The sequence below is a fragment of the Jaculus jaculus genome, chromosome 1 (assembly GCF_020740685.1).
Source record: "Jaculus jaculus isolate mJacJac1 chromosome 1, mJacJac1.mat.Y.cur, whole genome shotgun sequence".
Taxonomy (NCBI): domain Eukaryota; kingdom Metazoa; phylum Chordata; class Mammalia; order Rodentia; family Dipodidae; genus Jaculus; species Jaculus jaculus.
Window position 1 is genome coordinate 318,590,743 of NC_059102.1, and position 19,934 is coordinate 318,610,676.

A 19,934-nucleotide genomic window follows, 5' to 3' on the forward strand; every position below is an offset into this window, starting at 1 on the left:
GAGACACAAGTTTCTCCTAGAAAATTCCAGTTGTCTATGATATCAAATGCCCCAGAACAACAATGAACAGTTGATATATCCTCCCCTGTTTCCCTATGCATCAAAAGATTGGAATTTTAGCTTTGAAGTTAAGAGAGTTTCATTTTGCATTTCATTATAGTTTTTCTCTTTTTTTTTTTTTCAGTGGGGGTGTGGAGGTAGGGTCTCACTCTAGCCCATGCTGACCTGGAATTCACTATGGAGTCTCAGGGTGACCTCAAACTCATGGTAATCCTCCTACATCTGCCTCCCTAGTGCTGGGATTAAAGGCGTGCACCACCATGCCTGGATAGATTTTCTCTTTTTTTTTTTTTTTTTAAGAAATGATTTTTATTTATTTATTTATTTGAGAGCGACAGACACAGAGAGAAAGACAGATAGAGGGAGACAGAGAGAATGGGCGCGCCAGGGCTTCCAGCTTCTGCAAATGAACTCCAGACGCGTGCGCCCCCTTGTGCATCTGGCTAACATGGCACCTGGGGAACCGAGCCTTGAACCGGGGTCCTTAGGCTTCACAGGCAAGCGCTTAACCGCTAAGCCATCTCTCCAGCCCTAGATTTTCTCTTTTTAAAATTGCTTGAAATCCTCGTTTTGAATAATATAATAATCTATCCTTTCTCTCTCTGTTGCAACTCAGGTCTCTCTGTTGCAACTCTGTTACGCATTCTAGCACTGAGCCACAGTTGGAGTGATCGTATTCCACAATTCCTTATGTCCAACACTTGTGCTGTTTCACATTGCACCTTGTCTTAAGTCTGATTACTCGAATTCCTCTGCATAGCTAAGCAAAAATTAATCTACCTTGCATGAAAAAAAATTGACTCTTAATTTATATCAGTGTAATTACTTTTCAAAATATAACATGCATGCGAAAACATTGCATAATGTTTAGGAACACTCATCTCATTTTTGTTAATGATTAAATAACAATAGCTCTTATTAATATGACTGTTTGAGATAGGGTCTCACTGTGCAGCAGAGGATGGCCTGAAATTTGTTTGTTTGCTCAGCCTCTGAGTACAGGAATTACAGGCCTCTGCTATCATGTCTGGCTAGTAAATTTAATTTGTAAAATAGTAGTGTGTGTGTGTGTGTGTGTGTGTGTGTGTGTGCATGTTCATGGGACACGGGGGAGGGTGCACAGGGAGCTCCCTGCCACAGGCTGCACTCACTGGTGGTGGCAAGAATGTCAGCGATTCCAGTCATCACTTTTGTTCCTTCTTCTTTGAGGCAGAGTCTCCTACTGACCCCAGAGCTTGTCATTTTGTCTATACCTCTGGTGGTTTCCAGGTCTCTGTTTCCCTATGGGACTGGTCTGGGGTCATGGACATATGTGGTCATTCCCAGCTGTTGATGTGTTCCTGGGAACCAAGCTGAAGCGGGCTCTTGAGCCTCATCAGGAACCTCATGCTTGCATAGGAACCATCTTTCCAGCCCTAAATTTAATTTTTGAAAAATAAAATATATTGGGCTGGAGAGATAGTCCAGCCATTAAGTGTGCTTCCTGTGGAAAGACAAGGGCCTAAGACCTCCTGGATTTGATCTCCAGGATCCAAGTAAACAGTTGGGCATGACCACTCCTCTTAACACCAGGCCTGTGTGGAGCAGAATCAGGAGAATGGCTGGCCCTGCACAACAATAACTCTGGGTTCAATAAGAGACTCTACTGCAAGGAAACCATGGGCAGTGAGTAATGGAATGGGCAGCCTATGTTCTCTAGCCCACCATGTGCCATGGGTGAGTGCATGGGACACTTCATCAGTACACACACACATGCACACACCACACACACTGTACATATATTACACTACACATACAACACACACACAAGAGAAAAATATATGTATATATATTTAAGAAAATTGGCCACTCTGTTATAATGTGTTTTTTTATAACTTGAAAGGTTAAATCCATTTTTAAATTTGAATAGCAATTTATATTTTTTTGATAGACTTTCAGTTCCTCCCTTTTATGTACAATCACACTTTCATTCTAAAGTGTATCATTTTTAGTATGGCTGTGACATATTTTTAATGTGAGCATTGCTGTGTCAGACATGAAAACCTTGAGATCTTGATCAGTGTGGACTACAAAGCAACATTGTTTCAAGAAAACATTATGAAGGGTTTTTTTTCCACCACAAATACTTCCTTATTCTACAAAACTCTTACCAATGTACAAAACTCATAACCAGTACTCATTTAAAACCACCAAGAGTTTATACACAAGATTGTTTCAAAAGCTATCATAGCCAAAAGGAAGATTTTTTTTTAAAAAAGGTGATCCTTACAAAGAATGTGATATCTTTTCTGCTTAGATTCTTGGAAAAATACAATGATTAAAAAAATACAATGACAGTTGCATAATCTAAAGAAATGTAAAAATAGTGCAGATTGTAGTTAATAGCTAAGAGCTGGAATCAACCCAGATGTCCATCACTAGAAGAATGGATAACCAAAATGTGGTTATCTACACAATGGAATTCTATACAGCAGTAAGAAAAAATGACACAATGAAATTTGATGAAAAATGGTTGAACCTGGAACAGATCATTCTCAGTGAACTTACCCAATCACAGAAAAAAAGTCACCACATAGTCTCACTCATCTACAGCACCTAACCTGAATCTACCCAAGATACCTTACATACCCAGTAAGCATCTCGTGGACTAGACAATAGGATGGTAGTTGACATGTAAAATGGAATAGTATGGCTGGAAGTTGGAAGAGAGTCAGTCCCCAGACAGTCAGCACGTCTAGTGCCAGAAGGTGCCACATGGGTGACTGGGGGAAATGACCAATATCTGTCCAAGCAACTCGTCGTCTAACCTACTTAGCAGCAAATAACCTGTTATGATGCCCACACAAGTGCAAGAGTGGAACCAACTGCTCTTGATTTGGCTAACTGATCCCCTCAGTGGCACAGGACCCATAGCTGGAGCTGGGAAATAAGTCAGAACCATATCCAAACATAAGCCCACTCTCCATTATCAAGCTACCATCAATCATGGGCTACAAGAGGGTCTACACCTATTAATTTCCCTATAAAAAAAGGTAAGGGTTATCTCATTTGCCCTGGTGCTAACTTACTCTCCGTTGGAGAATCTGTTTCTCTTTTTCAGATAGATGCAGATCCTAAGGAGAGAGCCACCCCATCATACCTCAAAAGGGTCCTGGCTGAAACTAAGAAAAATTAGCGAAACAAGCAAGGGTGCTGTTTTCCTGATGAACCAGATACCAGCACAAGGGGAAGGAGATCAACACAGAGAAAAATCAACTCCTACCAAATTATGAAGGTTTTTATACTCACTATAAATACGTTTCTAAGATTAACTTTCCTTTTAATTGTATTTTTAAAATTAAAACTCCATGAAGTTTATTTGCCTCTTATTTTTGTGATTTTTTTTTTTTTGCAGTTGTTATGCATGAAGTTTCCCCTATCCTGTCATTAGCTAAGCGTAAATCTCTATAGCTGTGTTCACCGCTCTAATAGATATCACAACGTTTGCATGATAAGTACCCTTTCAAATCTCCCCCTGTATATTCCAGGGTTCTGGGAATGTCAATCACAGGGACAATATTTTATTCATCTGTTTCTTTGCCTCCAGTGCAAAAGACTTCTCTAATTGCTGTTGAAATTTATCTTAAATGAATGAGTCATTCTTTCTACGTTCTACACAAAGAATTTTTTAAATTTTTTTGTTTATTTTAATTTATTCATTTGAAAGTGACAGAGAGAGAGAGAGAGAGAGAGAGAGAGAGAGAGAGAGAGAGAGAGAGAAAGAGAGAAAGGACACGCCAGGGCCTCCAGCCACAGCAAACGAACTCCAGACGTGTGCACCCCCTTGTGCATCTGGCTAATGTGGGTCCTGAGGAATCGAACCTTGAACCAGGGTCCTTAGGCTTCACAGGCAAGTGCTTAACTGCTAAGCCATCTCTCCAGCCCTATGCAAAGAATTTTTAAATACTAATCAAAGAAATTAACTATTTTACCTCATTTTATGACATTGTTTCTTGTCAAACTTTTATGTTAGTAGTATATCTCTTTTTTTTATTTAAAAAATTATTTTTTTATTTTTTATTTATTTTGTTTGAGAGCAACAGACACAGAGAAAGACAGATAGAGGGGGAGAGAGAGAATGGGCGCGCCAGGGCTTCCAGCCTCTGAAAACGAACTCCAGACGCGTGCGCCCCCTTGTGCATCTGGCTAATGTGGGACCTGGGGAACCGAGCCTTGAATCGGGGTCCTTAGGCTTCACAGGCAAGCGCTTAACCGCTACGCCATCTCTCCAGCCCAGTATATCTCTTTTTTAAAAAACATTTTTGTTTATTTATTTGAGAGACAGAGAGAGAGAGAGAGAGAGAGAGAGAGAGAGAGAGGCAGATAAATAGAGAATGGGAACACCAGAGCCTCCAGCCACTGCAAATGAACTCCAGATGTGTGTGCCCCCTTGTGTATCTGGCTTACGTGGGACCTGGGTAATCCAGCCTCGAACTGGTGTTCTTAGGCTTTGCAGGCAAGCACTTAACCGCTAAGCCATTTCTCCAGCCCTATGGAACATGAGAGTCCTAAGTGACGTAGATTAAGGTGCAGAGTTAACAGACATTCTTGCTCCAGAATAATTTGTGGGAGGAATGTGGAATGGTGGGGCAACTACTCCTTAAGAAAGACCATTTTGAGGGCTGGAGCGATTACTCAGTGGTTAAGGTGCTTGCCTACAAAGCCTAATGACCAGGGTTTGGTTCCCCAGTACCCACATAATGGCAGACGCACAAAGTGGGAAATGCATCTGAAGTTCATTTTACGACGTCTAGAAGCCCTGCATGCCCATTCTCTTTCTCTCTTTCTCTTTTAAAATAAATGAAATATTTTTTCAAAAGAAAGATAATTTTGAATTTTTTTTATTATCTGAAGTAAATAGTTTTGCTATAGTTATTCTCACTTAGGAGTAAAACTTTTGGGCAGAATCTCCCTTCTCAGCTTGCAAGAAAAAATATATATTTCTCCCATGGAGTGCTAATGCCAGGTTCTTGAAAGAAATTGTCCACTTTTTTTTTTTTTTGTAGAACTCTACTTTCTTGTGACATTTTAAAAAAATTGTTTTCCATACCAGTGGTGACAAGAATGTATTCACCACATAAGAGGATATGGAATAAAACAGAAAGCATAAATATGACGCCTCCCATTTCAAGTTCTATAAAAACATACAATAGATAACCACCAGCTCTTCCAGTAGATGTTCCTGTCAAGAAATAAACAAATGCATCTGAATCTGGTCACATAATATTGCCCTTTTGTCCTAATAGTCAGAGATTCTGTTGTTTTCATTGACCTTCCAATCCCATTCAGCCTGTGTCATTTTGTTAGGAAGTTTTACTTAAAAATATTTTATTTATTTGATAGATGACAGACAGACAGAAAGACAGACAGATAGATAGAGAATGAATGTAGAGAATGTACTCACTGCAAATAAACTCCAGACGCATGCACCACCTTGTACATCTGGCTTACATGGGTACTTGGGGGTCCAACCTGGGTCATTAGGCAGGCAAGTGCTTTAAATGCTAAGCCACTTTCTCCAGCCCTGCCTTTTTAAAAATAAAGCTCATAGATTTTACTTTTGAGCAATTTTAGGCTTATAGAAAGTGTGCTCAGAGAGTACAGATGGCTCTTATATGCCCCTCCCCTCACAGTTTCTCCACTAGTAACAAATTACATATTAATGTCTCATATTGCTGCTTACTGCTCTTGAGCCAATATTGATTCATTATCATTAAATCCTTAGCTTACATTACATTAGGGCTCACTCAGTGCTGTTGTGCCTTTTGTGTTTGACAAATGTAACAGTGATGGTTATGTATTCACCATGATGAAGGCCTATAAAATGATTTACCATCGGAGCTTGGGAGATGGCTTACCAAATAACGACACTTGCAGCCCAAGCATGAGGACCAGGGTTCAATTTCTAGCATTCGTTCAAAAAAACCAGACATGACCAAACATGCTTGTAACTCCAGCACCAAAAGGGGTGGAGACAGGATGCACTCTGGGGCCATCTGGTCAACTAGTCTAAATGAAAACTGTGAGATATGAGTGTATGATATTGCCTCAGGAAATAAGGCAGGGGAGCAACAGAGGAGGATACGTGATGTCTTCCTCTGGCTGCCATACATTTGTGCATGGAGTGAGGCACACGCTTATAATTCCACCACTGCAAGGCTGACTGAGGCATGAGGGTAATGAGTTTGAGGCCAACATGATGCCCTATCTCATAACACACACACCCCCATTTTCATGATGTTTAAATTAGCACTTACTTTGTAAATTGTGACGTGTGCTCTACCTAAAATAGCATTATCAAGTTAATATCCCCCAAGACATTTTCCTTCCCTGTACACATTACCCTTGCACTCATATTTATTTTACTAGAACATTCTAAATTGGTTTATGTAAAAATAGTGATGGAATTTAAATTATTTTTTGTATTCTGGGGTTGTAAGAAAGGAGAGAGAAAGACAAGAGATCTCCCAAATAAATTCCCGTTGACCATATTTTTACCATTTTCTTAGTAATTCATATTCAATCATTTTCATTAATTTGTACACTTCAAATGGTAGGATTTGACTCAGCAAATTTTAAAATAAGTGCAATGCAGAATGTCAGTGAAGCCACCACAAAAAGTAAATATGCATGACTTAACAAGCATGAACTGTTAAAGATGCACATGAATCATCTGTGTTCACCACTTTGTAATTAGGGTGTGCTCATCTAGAATTCTAGAAATATTCAGGGAGTATTGTTAATTACTTGAATATTCTATTAAAATATACTTATGCTTCTTAAATATTTTTACTCATGAAGTTTTTGTTGAGTATCTGGCATGCATCTGAGCAAAAAGGTCATCTAAGTTTTACATACTACTTCAGCATTGAAAGGAACTCAAGAGATGACTAATCTCATTACGTATTCAATGCCCATACTTGAATACACACTTTCCAGTTTAGATAGTTAAAGTATTAGGAAATTTTTACACTGCATCTGCACACTGTCCACACAGAAGCCAGCATACCGTGAAGAGGAATTAACAACGGTTCTGACTCTAATTCCATCTGACTGTTAGTGTTTCAAGACATTGGGACAATAGCCGAGCTTAAGCTTGGGGGTAAGTGTGTCATGTGTGTGTGTGTGTGTGTGTGAGTGTGTGTGTGTACTTTTTGTTCAATTTGTTTCCTTAGCATTCATCCATTCACCTCTTAAATCTAATTCAAAAATATTCTTTTCACAACATAGTGTGCAGAACTGAGTAGAAAACTCCAAAATAGATTTCTTTCAGTTAACCAAATTTTTATTTTTATTTAACTAGATACTAAAATTCCTGTTAATATTAATTTCTGACATATTGACTCTTGGTTGGGTGTTGGCTTCATAAAAACATTGAAGCACTGGGCTCTGGACATGCTTCCATGGCAGGACACTTACTTAACATGGGCAAGACCCTGGGTTCAAGGCCTAGTACTGATAATAAATAATGATAATAATGAAATAAACTAATAAAATAATAAGAACAATCAATACATATTTTGACAGGTAAACTATATATCTCAAACCAAGTCCCATATTATCTTCAACATAATCAAATTTGCCTATTTACCTCCTGTGTCCATGTCTCTGGCAATTCTGTCTGAAGTCCTTGGTAAGTGAAGAGACCTTCTGAGTGATAAAACCTTAATTTATTCTTTATAGAGTAAACACCAATACACTTAGAGAAGCTAACTTTGTTTCACAAAGGTGTTAAAAAGAAGAGAATTACTTTTTGTTAATCTGATGTAAAATTGACCTCATATTAATGATGTTAAATTAATCAATTAAATTTGACCTCAATATTAAAGTCATATTATACATACTTCATGTAACATGATGTGATGTTGCAGAAAGCTGACTTTAAGCTTACTGTGGAGATGCTGAGCTACTTACTATTTGAGATTTCTGTTTCCTCACTGTATTGCTAGCTGAAAGTTTCCAACACATTCTTGATTAAATAAATGCCAGTATCAAACCAAATCCAATCAAGACAAGGCAAACAGAACGCAAAGCAGCAGCTCCCATCTGCTGCCATTAAACAGCCTTATGAGGATTAAATGCTAGGTGTTATAGTTTTTATTGAAAGATTTAGCAGTACAAATGTGGAGAGGAAATAAAACACATCCAACAAACAGTGCTGTTATGATATTTCTATTTCTGGCTTTCAAAACTAATGGTAATAATAACACTTTATGTATTTATAAAGATAAATCGATCCAGGAAAACATAATTATATAGCTTACAACTTGTGAAATAGGAATATAAAGCAATTTATTATAATGTGAATAGTCAACTCAAGGAAAACTGACAGTGAGTATGCCATATCTTTTTATTTACTCTAAAAGAATATAGCCTTTTGTTATCTCTTTCATGCACTAATAATTTCTAGAGAATAAATATACTTCATACATCGAATTCTTAAAAATCTATTTTTATTTATTTATTTGACAGAGAAAGAGGGAAAGAGAGTGAGAGAATGGGTGTGCTAGGGCCTCCAGCCACTGCAAACAAACTCCAGACATGTGCACTCCCTTGTGCATCTGGCTAACGTGGGTCCTGGGGAATGGAACCTAGGTCCTTTGGCTTTGCAGGCAAATACCTTAACTGCTATGCCATCCCTCCAGCCCACAATAAATTGTTTTAAGAGCTGGGGAGAAGGCTTAGAAAAACAAATATTTGCCACACAAGCATGAGTATCTGACCTCAGGTCCCCAGAGCACATGAAAAGACAGATACTGTAGCAGACTTCAGTGAATCCAGTGTGCCTACAGAGAGAAGGGAGATGGAGGCAGGATAATTCCCCCAGAGCTCTCAGACCAGCTGGCCTACTGAACACGGTGGTAAACAATGAGAGATGCTGCCTCAAACGACACGGAAGGTAAGGAAAAACATGTGAAGTTGTCCTCTGACATTCACATGGGCACTGTATCATATTCACACCTACATGAACACACACACACACACACACACACACACACACACACACACACAAACAAAAATGTAGGTGCAGAAATATGAATGGCATATAAGCATCTGAAAGGATGTTTTACGTCACTAGTCATCAGGGAAATGCAGATTACAACTACATTGAGATTCCATCTCACTCCTGTCAGATTGGCAACCATCATGAAAACAAATGATCATAAATGCTCATGGGGATGTGGAAAAAGAGGAACCCTTCTACACTGCTGGTGGGAATGCAATCTGGTCCAGCCATTGTGGAAAACAGTGTGGAGGTTCCTAAAACAGCTAAAGATTGATCCACCATATGACCCAGCTATAGCACCCCTTGGCATATATCCTAAGGACTCATCTCATTTCCTTAGAAGTACGTGCTCAACCATGTTTACTGCTGCTCAATTTATAATGGCTGGGAAATGGAACCAGCCTAGATGTCCCTCAACTGATGAGTGGATAATGAAGATGTAGCACATTTATACAATGGAGTTCTACTCAGCGGTAAAGAAAAAGGAAGTTTTGAAATTTGTAGAAAAATGGATGGATCTGGAAAAGAGTATACTAAGTGAGGTAACTCAGGCCCAGAAAGCCAAGCGCTACATGTTCTCTCTCATATGTGGATCCTAGCTACAGATGATTGGGCTTCTGCTTGAGAAGGAAAATACTTAGTAGCAGAGGCCAGTAAGTTAAAAAGGAGATGTAAAGGGAAGAGAAAGGAAGGGAGGAGGGTACTTAATAGGTTGGTATTGTATATATGTAAGTACAATGATTGAGATGGAGAGGTAATATATGGAGAATGGAATTTCAAAGGGGAAAGTGCAGGGTGGGGGAGGTATTACCATGGGATATTTTTTATAATTATGGAAAATGTTAATAAAAATTGTGAAAATAAAATAAGGTACATAAAAAATGTAGGTGCTTCTTGAAATAATTATGTAGACAAGTTGTTTCAGGTATCTATTGACACAGAATGGACAGCAGCTCTACATGAGGCTGAAAGTTCTGGAAAGGGCAACACACTGAGCATGCTCTGCTCCATTAGTTCCTGATTCAGCCTGTGAATGGTACAGAATTCTCCAGTGCATCTAAGGGCGATGGAATTTTGTGGAAAAGCTGAGGATAGAGAACTCCTTGCATGGCTCTGGAAACTTTATGAGTATGTGACTTCTATGAAGAATGAACACAAATTTCATTTTATTAGATAGACAGATATAAAAAAAACTATTGATGCTTAGGTCTCACATTTGCATAAATATCATGAGATTTTACTATATACCATTAATCTTTTGTTGCCATTTCCCTGCATTACCCTCTCTGCCTCTTCACAAAGGAAACATGGCATTTTTTACTGTCCATATGCCAAATGATATGCTACCTGCCTTTACACATCCAGTCTCATTTAATATTCAGACAAATATATCAAGGCAAGTAATTTCCATTTTATACCAAAGTATCTGCATCTTAAAAGGCAGATATAAAAGGTTGGCCTAGTAACTAGCCTGCCTGGCTCCAGCATCACTGCTTCCCACCAGACTTTGGCTGACATATTAAAAACTGGAAGAGGGGCTGGAGAGATGGCTTAGTGGTGAAGTGCTTGCCTGTGAAGCCTAAGGACCCCAGTTCAAGGCTCGATTCCCCAGGTCCCATGTATGGCAGATGCACAAGGGGGCGCACACATCTGGAGTTCATTTGTAGTGCCAGGAGGCCCTAGTGAGCCCATTCCCTCTCTCTCTCTCCCTCTCTCTCTCTCTCTGTCTGTCACTCTCAAGTAAATAAAAATAAAACAAAAAATTAAAAACTGGGAGAGGACATAGTTCAGATACCCAGACACCTCCTGGATATTAGCCAGCTCAGGGATACCTGACTCAAACTCTCAATAATCAGAACTCTTGCCTGGTGTTTTTTTTTTAATAGAAAATATGTTTTATTTGTCTTGGGTTTAGGTTTCTAAAGTCAAAATAATTTTGTGCTAGTATGCAGAACCTACTTCACTGACCCTATGTAGAAATAAAAGTAATCTAAATTTTATAAGGTCACTAGCAAAGTAGAAAGTCTTTCACTGATGCTAGCCAAAAAAGGCTGTGAAGAATAAACTCAGCTGTAGGAATGTCTACATATCCTATTTCCACAATACAGGGTTTTAAGCTAAGCATACTGACTTTAGTTCATTGCAACAGTTACAGTATGTGGTGGTTTGAATGTATAGCTTCATGGACTCGGGAAATTTGTTTAAGAGTAAACTTCCTACTTCGATCTGCAGCAGGCAGATCCCTGCTGGAGGAGTGTGTCAGTGGGGGCTTTAGTCCAGCCGTAAGGTATGCTCAGAGCCAGCTGGAGCTCCAGTCTTTGTGTTTGTTGGCTGTTTATGGTGTCTCCCTGCCATGGATCTGCGGAAGTGAGTGAACTGCTTCCTCTATGATGCTTCCCACTGAGATCAATATGCCTGAAATAAACCCTTTCTGCCCATCAGCTGCTCCTGTTTGGTTGTTTGTCCAGCAATGAGAAAGTAACCGCAACACAGTACTCACTGGCAGAGATAAGCAGAGAAGTGTTCATTCTTGGAAATTATCACATCACTGCTGTTTTCCCCAGTAACATTTTTTATTCTGAAGATAGTCATTCTAGAAAGCTTTTGTGATTGCTTGGTTAGAGCTAGAGTCGGGACTCGGCTCAGGGGACAGCCCTTCGGAGCCCTCTCAGGAGCACCTTGATGCCAATGCCCCTGGTCTCAGCAAGGACCCAGAAGCTTTGATACACAATGGATGGTTCCCTCTCAGTGTCAGCATCTCATTAGTTTAGCACCACCCAAAATATTTAAAATTTTTAAGAAGTTAATGGTCATTGTCTTTAAAGTAATGTGCAAAGCTGCACTACAGGAAAAATTCAAAGGTAGAATCAGTTTGGGTGAATGGCATTCTCCAGGGTACCTGGACAACCCAAAGGTCTGTTCATTTACCTCTGGAACGTAAGTGATAAGGATTTGCCTGTCAACTATGTAGGTGGTATAATGCCCCTCATAATCTTCAAGCTGGTAAGTGGAGCTAATAGCTTCAGGGTAGCCTAAAGATTATAAATAAGGGGACATATTTGTGTAGTTTGAATATATATAATCCCTGCATGATCTTTTTTTTTTCTGAATGATTGGTATGCAATTGGTGGGCTATTTTGGGAAAGCTTTGGAGGTGGAGCCTAGCTGGAGGAAAAAGGTCATGAAAGGAAGGACTTTGCAGGTAAGTTATCTCAGCCACATCATGTCTCTTTGTGTGTTTTCTGGCCTATTGTAATGAGAACTGATCTGTTCTGTGATGCCATCCTTGTCTTGATAGGCTTAACTCTTTCAATCCATGGGCCAATAAAACCCTTCCTCTCTTAAATGGTCTAAGTGAGTTAGCAATGTCAGAAAAGTAACCAATACAGTAACGTATTGACTGGTTTCTAGAGATTGCTGTAAATGAACAGGTCTTATTTCATACCCTCACAATAGTTATGCATATAACCTCATAATGATTTTTTGTTTGCCAGGGGTAATACATCTCATAATGTATTTTTTAGTAGAAAAACCAAAGAGATAACTTTCAATTCTAATCTCTTCAGAATTCAAAAGAGAACAAAGTCAAAATATAACTTAACTTCATTGCTAACTGAAATGAAATACATAAATATGTTAATAAAAATTCTAATATTTCTGTTTTGGTCCAACTCTGAAGATAGTTGAGGGTAAATTTTTATTGAGCTAGACAGCTTTCTTAGCAGTTATGGCTCTTGCCTGCAAAGCCTAAGGACCTAGGTTTGATTCTGCAGAACCCACATAAGCCAGCTGCACAAGGTGTCAGGTGTGTCCGAAGTTTGTTTGCAGTAGATAGAGGCCCCAGCACACCCATTCACTTTCTTTCTCTATCTGCCTATTTCTTTCTCTCTCTCTCAAATAAATGAATGAATGAATAAATACATAATATTTTTCAAAAAAGAACTCAAAACAAACACAAAGTTCTCTTGGCTTTGACTCTCATGCCAATAACCTAATAGTTCTACTAAATACCAATACAAATGTTATTATCTACTGCCTTGTATTATTTAAAGAAATAAACAGAAAAAAGACAGCTTGTCAGTTAGAAAGGAAATAATAAGCTAAACATACTATCTTTTTTTTTTTTTTCTTTTGAGACAGGACCTTGCTATGTAGCTCAGCCTGGCTAAGAATTTGCAATCTTCCTGCCTCAACTCCCTGAGTGTTATGATTGTAAGTTTATACTGCCACATCTGAGCAGACATGCTATCTTGTAGATGCTCATAACCATGGCTTAGTAGCTTCCACAAAGTTTTCAGGAACTAAGAACACTCAGTATTTATTACACAGAGGCCCACAGTTTGACGCAATTAGAGATAAAGTGGTAAGTTATACACAGAGTCAGTGCTGTATCATTGACAGTATGAACTGATTTGAACTTGAAATCATATAAACTATTAGTCGGTGAAAGTCATACTAGGTGTTAATAAATTCTAGAAAAAAATAAAGGCAAAAACATTATGATTTAAATGTCAACCATAAAAAAAAAGCAAAATGTAAGTAGCAATCCATAAAAATGTGGCTGAATTTGCAGTGTTGTTTCATTTTCCTCCTTCAGATGTTTCTAGCAGCACCAAGCACTAGTGGGAAGGCGATGGCAAGGAAAAATGCACCATTGCACTCATTAACTATCGACCTCAGTCTGGTTGTCTTACACGGAGGTGTCAACCTTCCTTCACTTAATTCACCCAGATACTGAGGGACATAAAAGGAGGGCACCCTAGTCTTTTCCAGGGTTGGTGATGGCATGGGAAGGAGCACCGATTTACTAATGAAATATTTCTCTCAGTCGGGTCATCTTCCACAGAGGTTGCGACCATCCTTCCCAGGCAGTGAGAGCATGTGTGGGTTTCCCTCACCTCTCCTGGGTCTGTGGGCGTGGTTGTGTGGGCTTACTCACCACAGGCCTGTGTACATCCCAGAACGCTCTCTCTTGGCTATCGAGGATCTTCCTTTCAATCTTGTCTCTCTTCTTGTCCACTCTGTCAACATTGCAACAACGAGGAGTGAGCAGCGTTGCGGACAGGGCCTCGGCCCTTGAACAAACCTCCCCAAAGACTCAGAAGGACTCACTTGGCCTGCGCTTCTGCTTGCATAAAAATGAACTCCCACTTCCGGGCGAATGCTCTCTGCAGCCTGGCCAGGCTTTCCTGGAAAACAGCATGGGTGAAGACATTCCCTTGCTCACCTTCATTGTGCCCTGCTGGCATCAGTGCCACTGGCAGGGGTGAAGAAAGCAAAGGTGGCATTCCGGGTCCTCTTGTCAACCCGTCATGCTCCCTGAACTCAATGAACCATATTAATTATTTTACAGGAAAGAAATACAAGTATTAGTTGTTGTGAATAACTTTAGAGAACACTAATAAAGTCCACTATGTGGCGACAAAATATTTGTTTGAGAAAAGGGATCAAGATGACCACTGGAACTTTAGGAAGTGACAAGAAAGCAACGCATTTCTACCGCCCACTTAAGCAGCCTGGACACGTCCCGACAGCGTGTGTCAATGCTTGCTATCCCAGGTTCCAGGTCTGCACAGTACTCAGAGTTTAGTACGGGCCCCATAGCCACGACTTGCAAAATTCACACTGGATTAGCCTTATCTGCTGCTTATCCAATGGTTTTGTAAGCGTCCTTTTCCCAATCAGTTTTCAGTTTTGAGCTTCGTCGCTATGGTAGTCATCTGAAATCTTTACAATCAAACTGATTTAAAAGAACAAAATACACTTCCCTAGACAGATCGTGAGCATTTAGAATCTCACCATGCTCAAGGCATAGGAAAAGAAGAAGCAAGGGAAGAGGGGCTAAACCATAGCGCTACCTGATCAAAGAAAATCTGACCCTGAAGATCCATGGCTGCATAAAGTTATGGTGCATCCTGGTGTGGTCATGGGCCTGAATTTTGTTCATTTATGCCTTTCTTTTCCCGAAAGTCCTTCATACTTACAGCTTCATAGTCTGCCAGCTCCAGTCTTGCCTTGTTTTGCATTGTTCTCTTGCAGAGGTAAACGGCTGAAAAGAAGAAGAAATCAATCATGCCTTGCTTGTTTATTAACACCCAGGCATTGCATTTAGAAGTGCAGTGCTATAAATCAAGATACTTGTCACTCTTTTCCCAAGATTTAACTTTCTATTCTTATCTTTTTTAGACAACAGTGCATAAATAACTACAAAAATTGTAATTCAAATTCAAACATGGTGTTTGTGACGTTATAGTTATGTAGAAATCTTAAGAAACTTTATAACAATTTCTTTTAAAAATTTTATTATTTGCTGGGCGTGGTGGCGCACACCTTTAATCCCAGCACTCGGGAGGCAAAGGTAGGAGGATTGCCATGAGCTTGAGGCCACCCTGAGACTCCATAGTGAATCCCAGGTCAGCCTGGACCACAGTGAGACCCTACGTCAAAAAACAAAACAGAAAAAATTATTATTTTATGTGTGTGTGTGTGTGTGTGTGTGTGTGTGTGTGTATTTATGGGTGTGCCAGGACCTCTTGCCATTGCAAACAAACATTCAATGCTTATGACCCTTTTGTATCTGGCTTACGCAGGTGGCTTAGGATTTGAGCCTGTGCTGGCAGGCAAGAATTTTTAGCCACTGGGCCCTCTTTCTCACTCACTCCCATTTCTTTAATTTTATTAAGTGGTCATCATAATTTTATAGTCTTTAACAAATAAGGGGGGGGTTAAAATCTTTTGAAAGAGATATCAAGTGAACAAAAGTTTCATTAGAGATAGAACCATTGTGTGGGAAGGAACTGAATGACGAGGGAGGGATTCATTCATGGCACTTCTAGTTACTTCCGGGTTCTTCAGGCAATGCTGGGATCTGTCCATATGAGCTCTGGGTTCTGGGTATCTTCATTGCTTTACTTTGCAAGAGTTGCTCACTGGTCAGGTGTCTTGTGCTAGAAGCAGAACCTCTTATATCCCTAGAATGCGTTACCTCCCCGTGCCACGTTCCTGGGATCTCAATCTCTTTGTCCGCCATGTAAGGTTATGAGAGCAGCGTGTGTACATAGAGTGGGGGAGGGGGGAGAGAAAGTAGCAGCAGCTAACCACTGAAATTCTTCAGGTGTTTGAGGGCATCTGGGAGAACCTCATGGTAACATGAAGACATGCATGTCTCAGGCACAGTCCCAATTTCCAAACAATTTCTTTCACTTTTCCATTAAATATTATTATTGAGTCTCATGAAGCCCAAGATAAACTGTATCTATCGTCAATGCTGAATAAAGTAGCTGAGTCCCATAACATAGCCCTTTCTTTAAGGCTAGATGTGTGGGGATGTCTTAAAAGCACAGACTTCCTTCTAAGCTGATTGGTCTCAATTTGGATGAGGATGTCCAGCTGCTATAAGGGAGGAGAATGCTGCAGACAATCTGAGAGCGTTGTAGACACGGATGCCAGCTTCATAAGTTCAAGGTCAAGGCAACCATAGAATGGGTGCTGCATCCCTGCACATGCTGAGAACCCACCGTGAGCTTTTGGAACGTATCATTCTATGATTGACCATCATAATCTTGTTTTTCTACTACTCGCAGCTCTCCAAAAATCAAAGTTGAGAAAAGTGGTACGGTGTGTTTTCTATGGCTCAAACCCCACGATTGCTCCTGACAGGTTTATAGATACTATGTGACTTTAACAAAATGACTAAAATATTCTAAGTATTGGGTAAAAGAAGTCATACTGCGTGCACAATAAGCATGTCCATAAGAGAATGACTAAATTTTCTTAAATAATATCTAATTAAAACATTTCAAATTTCCTGAACAATTGCCTTTGATCAAATTACAAGCACAGCTAAGCCATTCATCATTCATCAACCTTCTCTAAGCTTCCTCTTGTCTCAACTTCAATGTGTTTTATCCATTTTTATCATCTAGTTCTCATACTTTTCAAAATCATTCCCAATTGTGAAAGCATATTCCTAACCTCATTGCATAAACTAATAAATTACACCTGGAAAGGGTGAGTTTTGTAAATGTTGGTTTGTAAAGACAATAACATAGGAGTCCTAAAATGAAATTTTAACAGTTTTCTAGGAATAAAGAAATATGTAAAAGGCATTAAAAAAGCATAGAAACACACACACACACACACACACACACACACACATATGTATATTGAGAGAGAGACAGAGAGAGAGAATATGGATATGTAAATAGGAATATACATGTAATGAGTGACTAAATAAATGAATGAATAGTTTATTTTAAGACAGAACGATTTGGAAGTCAACTAATAAAATCTTCCTAGGTGTCTGTCTGCCAGACTTTCAAAGAGAGAAAGGGGGAAATCAGAGTCTGGCTTAGCAGAGCAGAGAATACTCTGGATGTTGTTGACTGAAAGCAAACATGGTCATGGCTGGAAAATTCTGATTTTCAACAGTTGAATTTAGAAAGAGTTGAAGTACATTGGCAGACACAGATAATATTTTATTCTTCACCAGCAGAGCAGGGATTGAGCAATATGTGGACAAGGTAGGATTCTGAGCACATGAGATAGGAAACTTCCCAATTTATCAATGAACAGAAAACAGAGAGTACTTATGCTTAGTTTGAACTGAGGCTCAACTTGAGGATTTTGTGCAGCACCTTGATACACTTAGCTGATGAAAGGGCTGATATACTGACACACATGCCTAGATATGAAGAATGAATCTCGTATTGCTTTTTTAAAAACATAACCCTTGACTATTATATACTCTACCAAAACATTGAAATTATCAATTTTAAAAGCTATTTCTTGTCTTCTACTTAAAATGCATTCTATTATTGAGGACTTTATTTTAGTTCCAAGTTTTCATACATTTTCCTTGAAGTAACTTTCTGGACAACCATATAGGACAGTTTTAATGACTTACTGGCATCAAACAAACAAGTGCCTTCATGAGAGGCTCCTCACTCGTGTGGTAGTGGTGTGATAGAGCCTCAGAATCTGGTCCAAATGCAAATTATAGTTCAGATGTAAAGTCAAATTTTCTAGACCATGTCTGTGCTTGAGCGAGACAAGAGGATGTGAGTACCAGCATGCAGTTAATCCTTTAATTCTGTAACCTACTTGGTAGAGTAGTCTTCTGCGAAAACATTGATGTCTATGACAAGTGTCTTCAGAAGCATTCTACCAAACCAATCAGCAAAAAAATCACTATGATCCTCACAACTAAGGATGGAAAGGACAAGAATCTTTAGTCATGAAGACTAGAAATAAAAAACACCACATATGTGCTTGGGGGACACTCAGTTTTACAGCCTACATGAAACACATGAAGTGTGTTGTTATGAGGAAGCTCCATTTGCTTCTGAAATAATCTGTTCATGTTTACTCTGAGGACTAATTCTACTTTCTTCCCATGTGTGCAGTATTTGTGTGCATGTGTGTGCGTGTTTGTGTGAGAGGGGTTGTGTCCATGAAGAGTCTAGACCACAACGCTAGGTGTCACTTCTTTTCCTTAAATGATTTATTTTTATTTATTTGAGAGAGAGAGAGAGAGAGAGAGAGAGAGAGAAAGAGGGGATGAACATGGGTGCACCAGGGCCACCAGTCTCCTCAGGCAAGTGCCTTAACTGCTAAGCCACCTCTCCAGCCCAGATCTCATTATTTATAACAAGCAATCTACACCCTCTATCCAACATCTCACTATTTCCTGATCCAGCCCAAAACCCTTCACTTCAGTCTGCATCCATGAGATCAACACATTTTAGATTCTACACACAAGTGATATCATGTGGAATCTGCCCTTTGTGGCCTGGCTTAATTCACTTGACACGTCCCTATGTTCACCCATGTCATCACAAATAATATAGTTTCCTTTTGTTTATTTTTAAAATGTTGAATGCTATTTCATTTTGTATATATGCCACATCTTCTTTATCTATCCATCCTTTGACAGATGGGTGAAATAATTTCATTCCTTTAGTGCTGCAGTGAACTTGGACAAGTACAGGTGTCTCTAACATATTGGTCATTTTTATGGGTATTCATGCACCCAGCAGTGGAGTTGCAGGACCAGACAGAAATCCGATTTTTAACAATCTGAGGCTGTACTAATTTGCACCACCACTAACAGTATGAGTCCTCCTCTCTATATCCTTGACAACACTTGTCTTCCACCTTTTTGACGAAATCCTTTCTCAAAGGCATGAGATATTATCACACTATGGATTTAATTTACATTGATCAATTATTAATTATGCTAATCACTTTTCCATATGTCTTTTGAGCATTTGGTTTTCTTCTGAGAAATAGGTATTCAGGTCCTTACCCATTATTTAATTGATTGACTGATAAATCTGGGCTGATATACTACTGACACTTTCTATACAGACAGAGGGCTGAAGCTTGTTATTATTTTTAGGGTGCTTTTGTGGATTTTGGAGAATGTTTCTCTGCCCATCTTTGTGGTGTCCACTGATGGAACCTCACACTTATCTGACACCATATATAGGCTAAAACATACCTGCTAAAAGAAAATCTCAAGGTTTATTGACCATCAAAATAAATTACTAGTTTCATTTGATGAATTAGCAATTCATGATATTGCTGATATTTCTACTAGAGGATTTGATTTTTTTCACTGCATATATATCCCAATTATTAAACTCATTTGTTTTTGCTGTTAGAAATAATAATTCAATAAGCATTTCTCTTAACATATAGTCCCATAAATTGTATTGGAGGTTTCTTACAAATAGCACAGGAGAATTTCATGACATTGGCATATTTTTATGTACCAGACCTGGCCAATAAAGTACAGATATACTCAGCTGAGTTTTCCACACTTGAT

General features: G+C 39.2%; 1 protein-coding gene across 6 annotated transcripts in view; it reads right to left on the reverse strand.

Annotated features, from left to right (window-relative positions):
- Positions 1-19,934, reverse strand: part of Rgs7 (regulator of G protein signaling 7) — a 462,943-nt gene that overhangs the window by 62,977 nt on the left and 380,032 nt on the right. For all 6 annotated transcript variants that reach the window (XM_045153182.1, XM_045153201.1, XM_004653278.2 and 3 more), the window contains 3 exons: positions 15,091-15,155; positions 14,219-14,295; positions 14,046-14,127 (listed from right to left, as the gene is read on the reverse strand). In XM_045153182.1, coding sequence (XP_045009117.1) covers positions 14,046-14,127; positions 14,219-14,295; positions 15,091-15,155 — 224 coding nt within the window. The remainder of the gene's footprint in view (positions 1-14,045; positions 14,128-14,218; positions 14,296-15,090; positions 15,156-19,934) is intronic.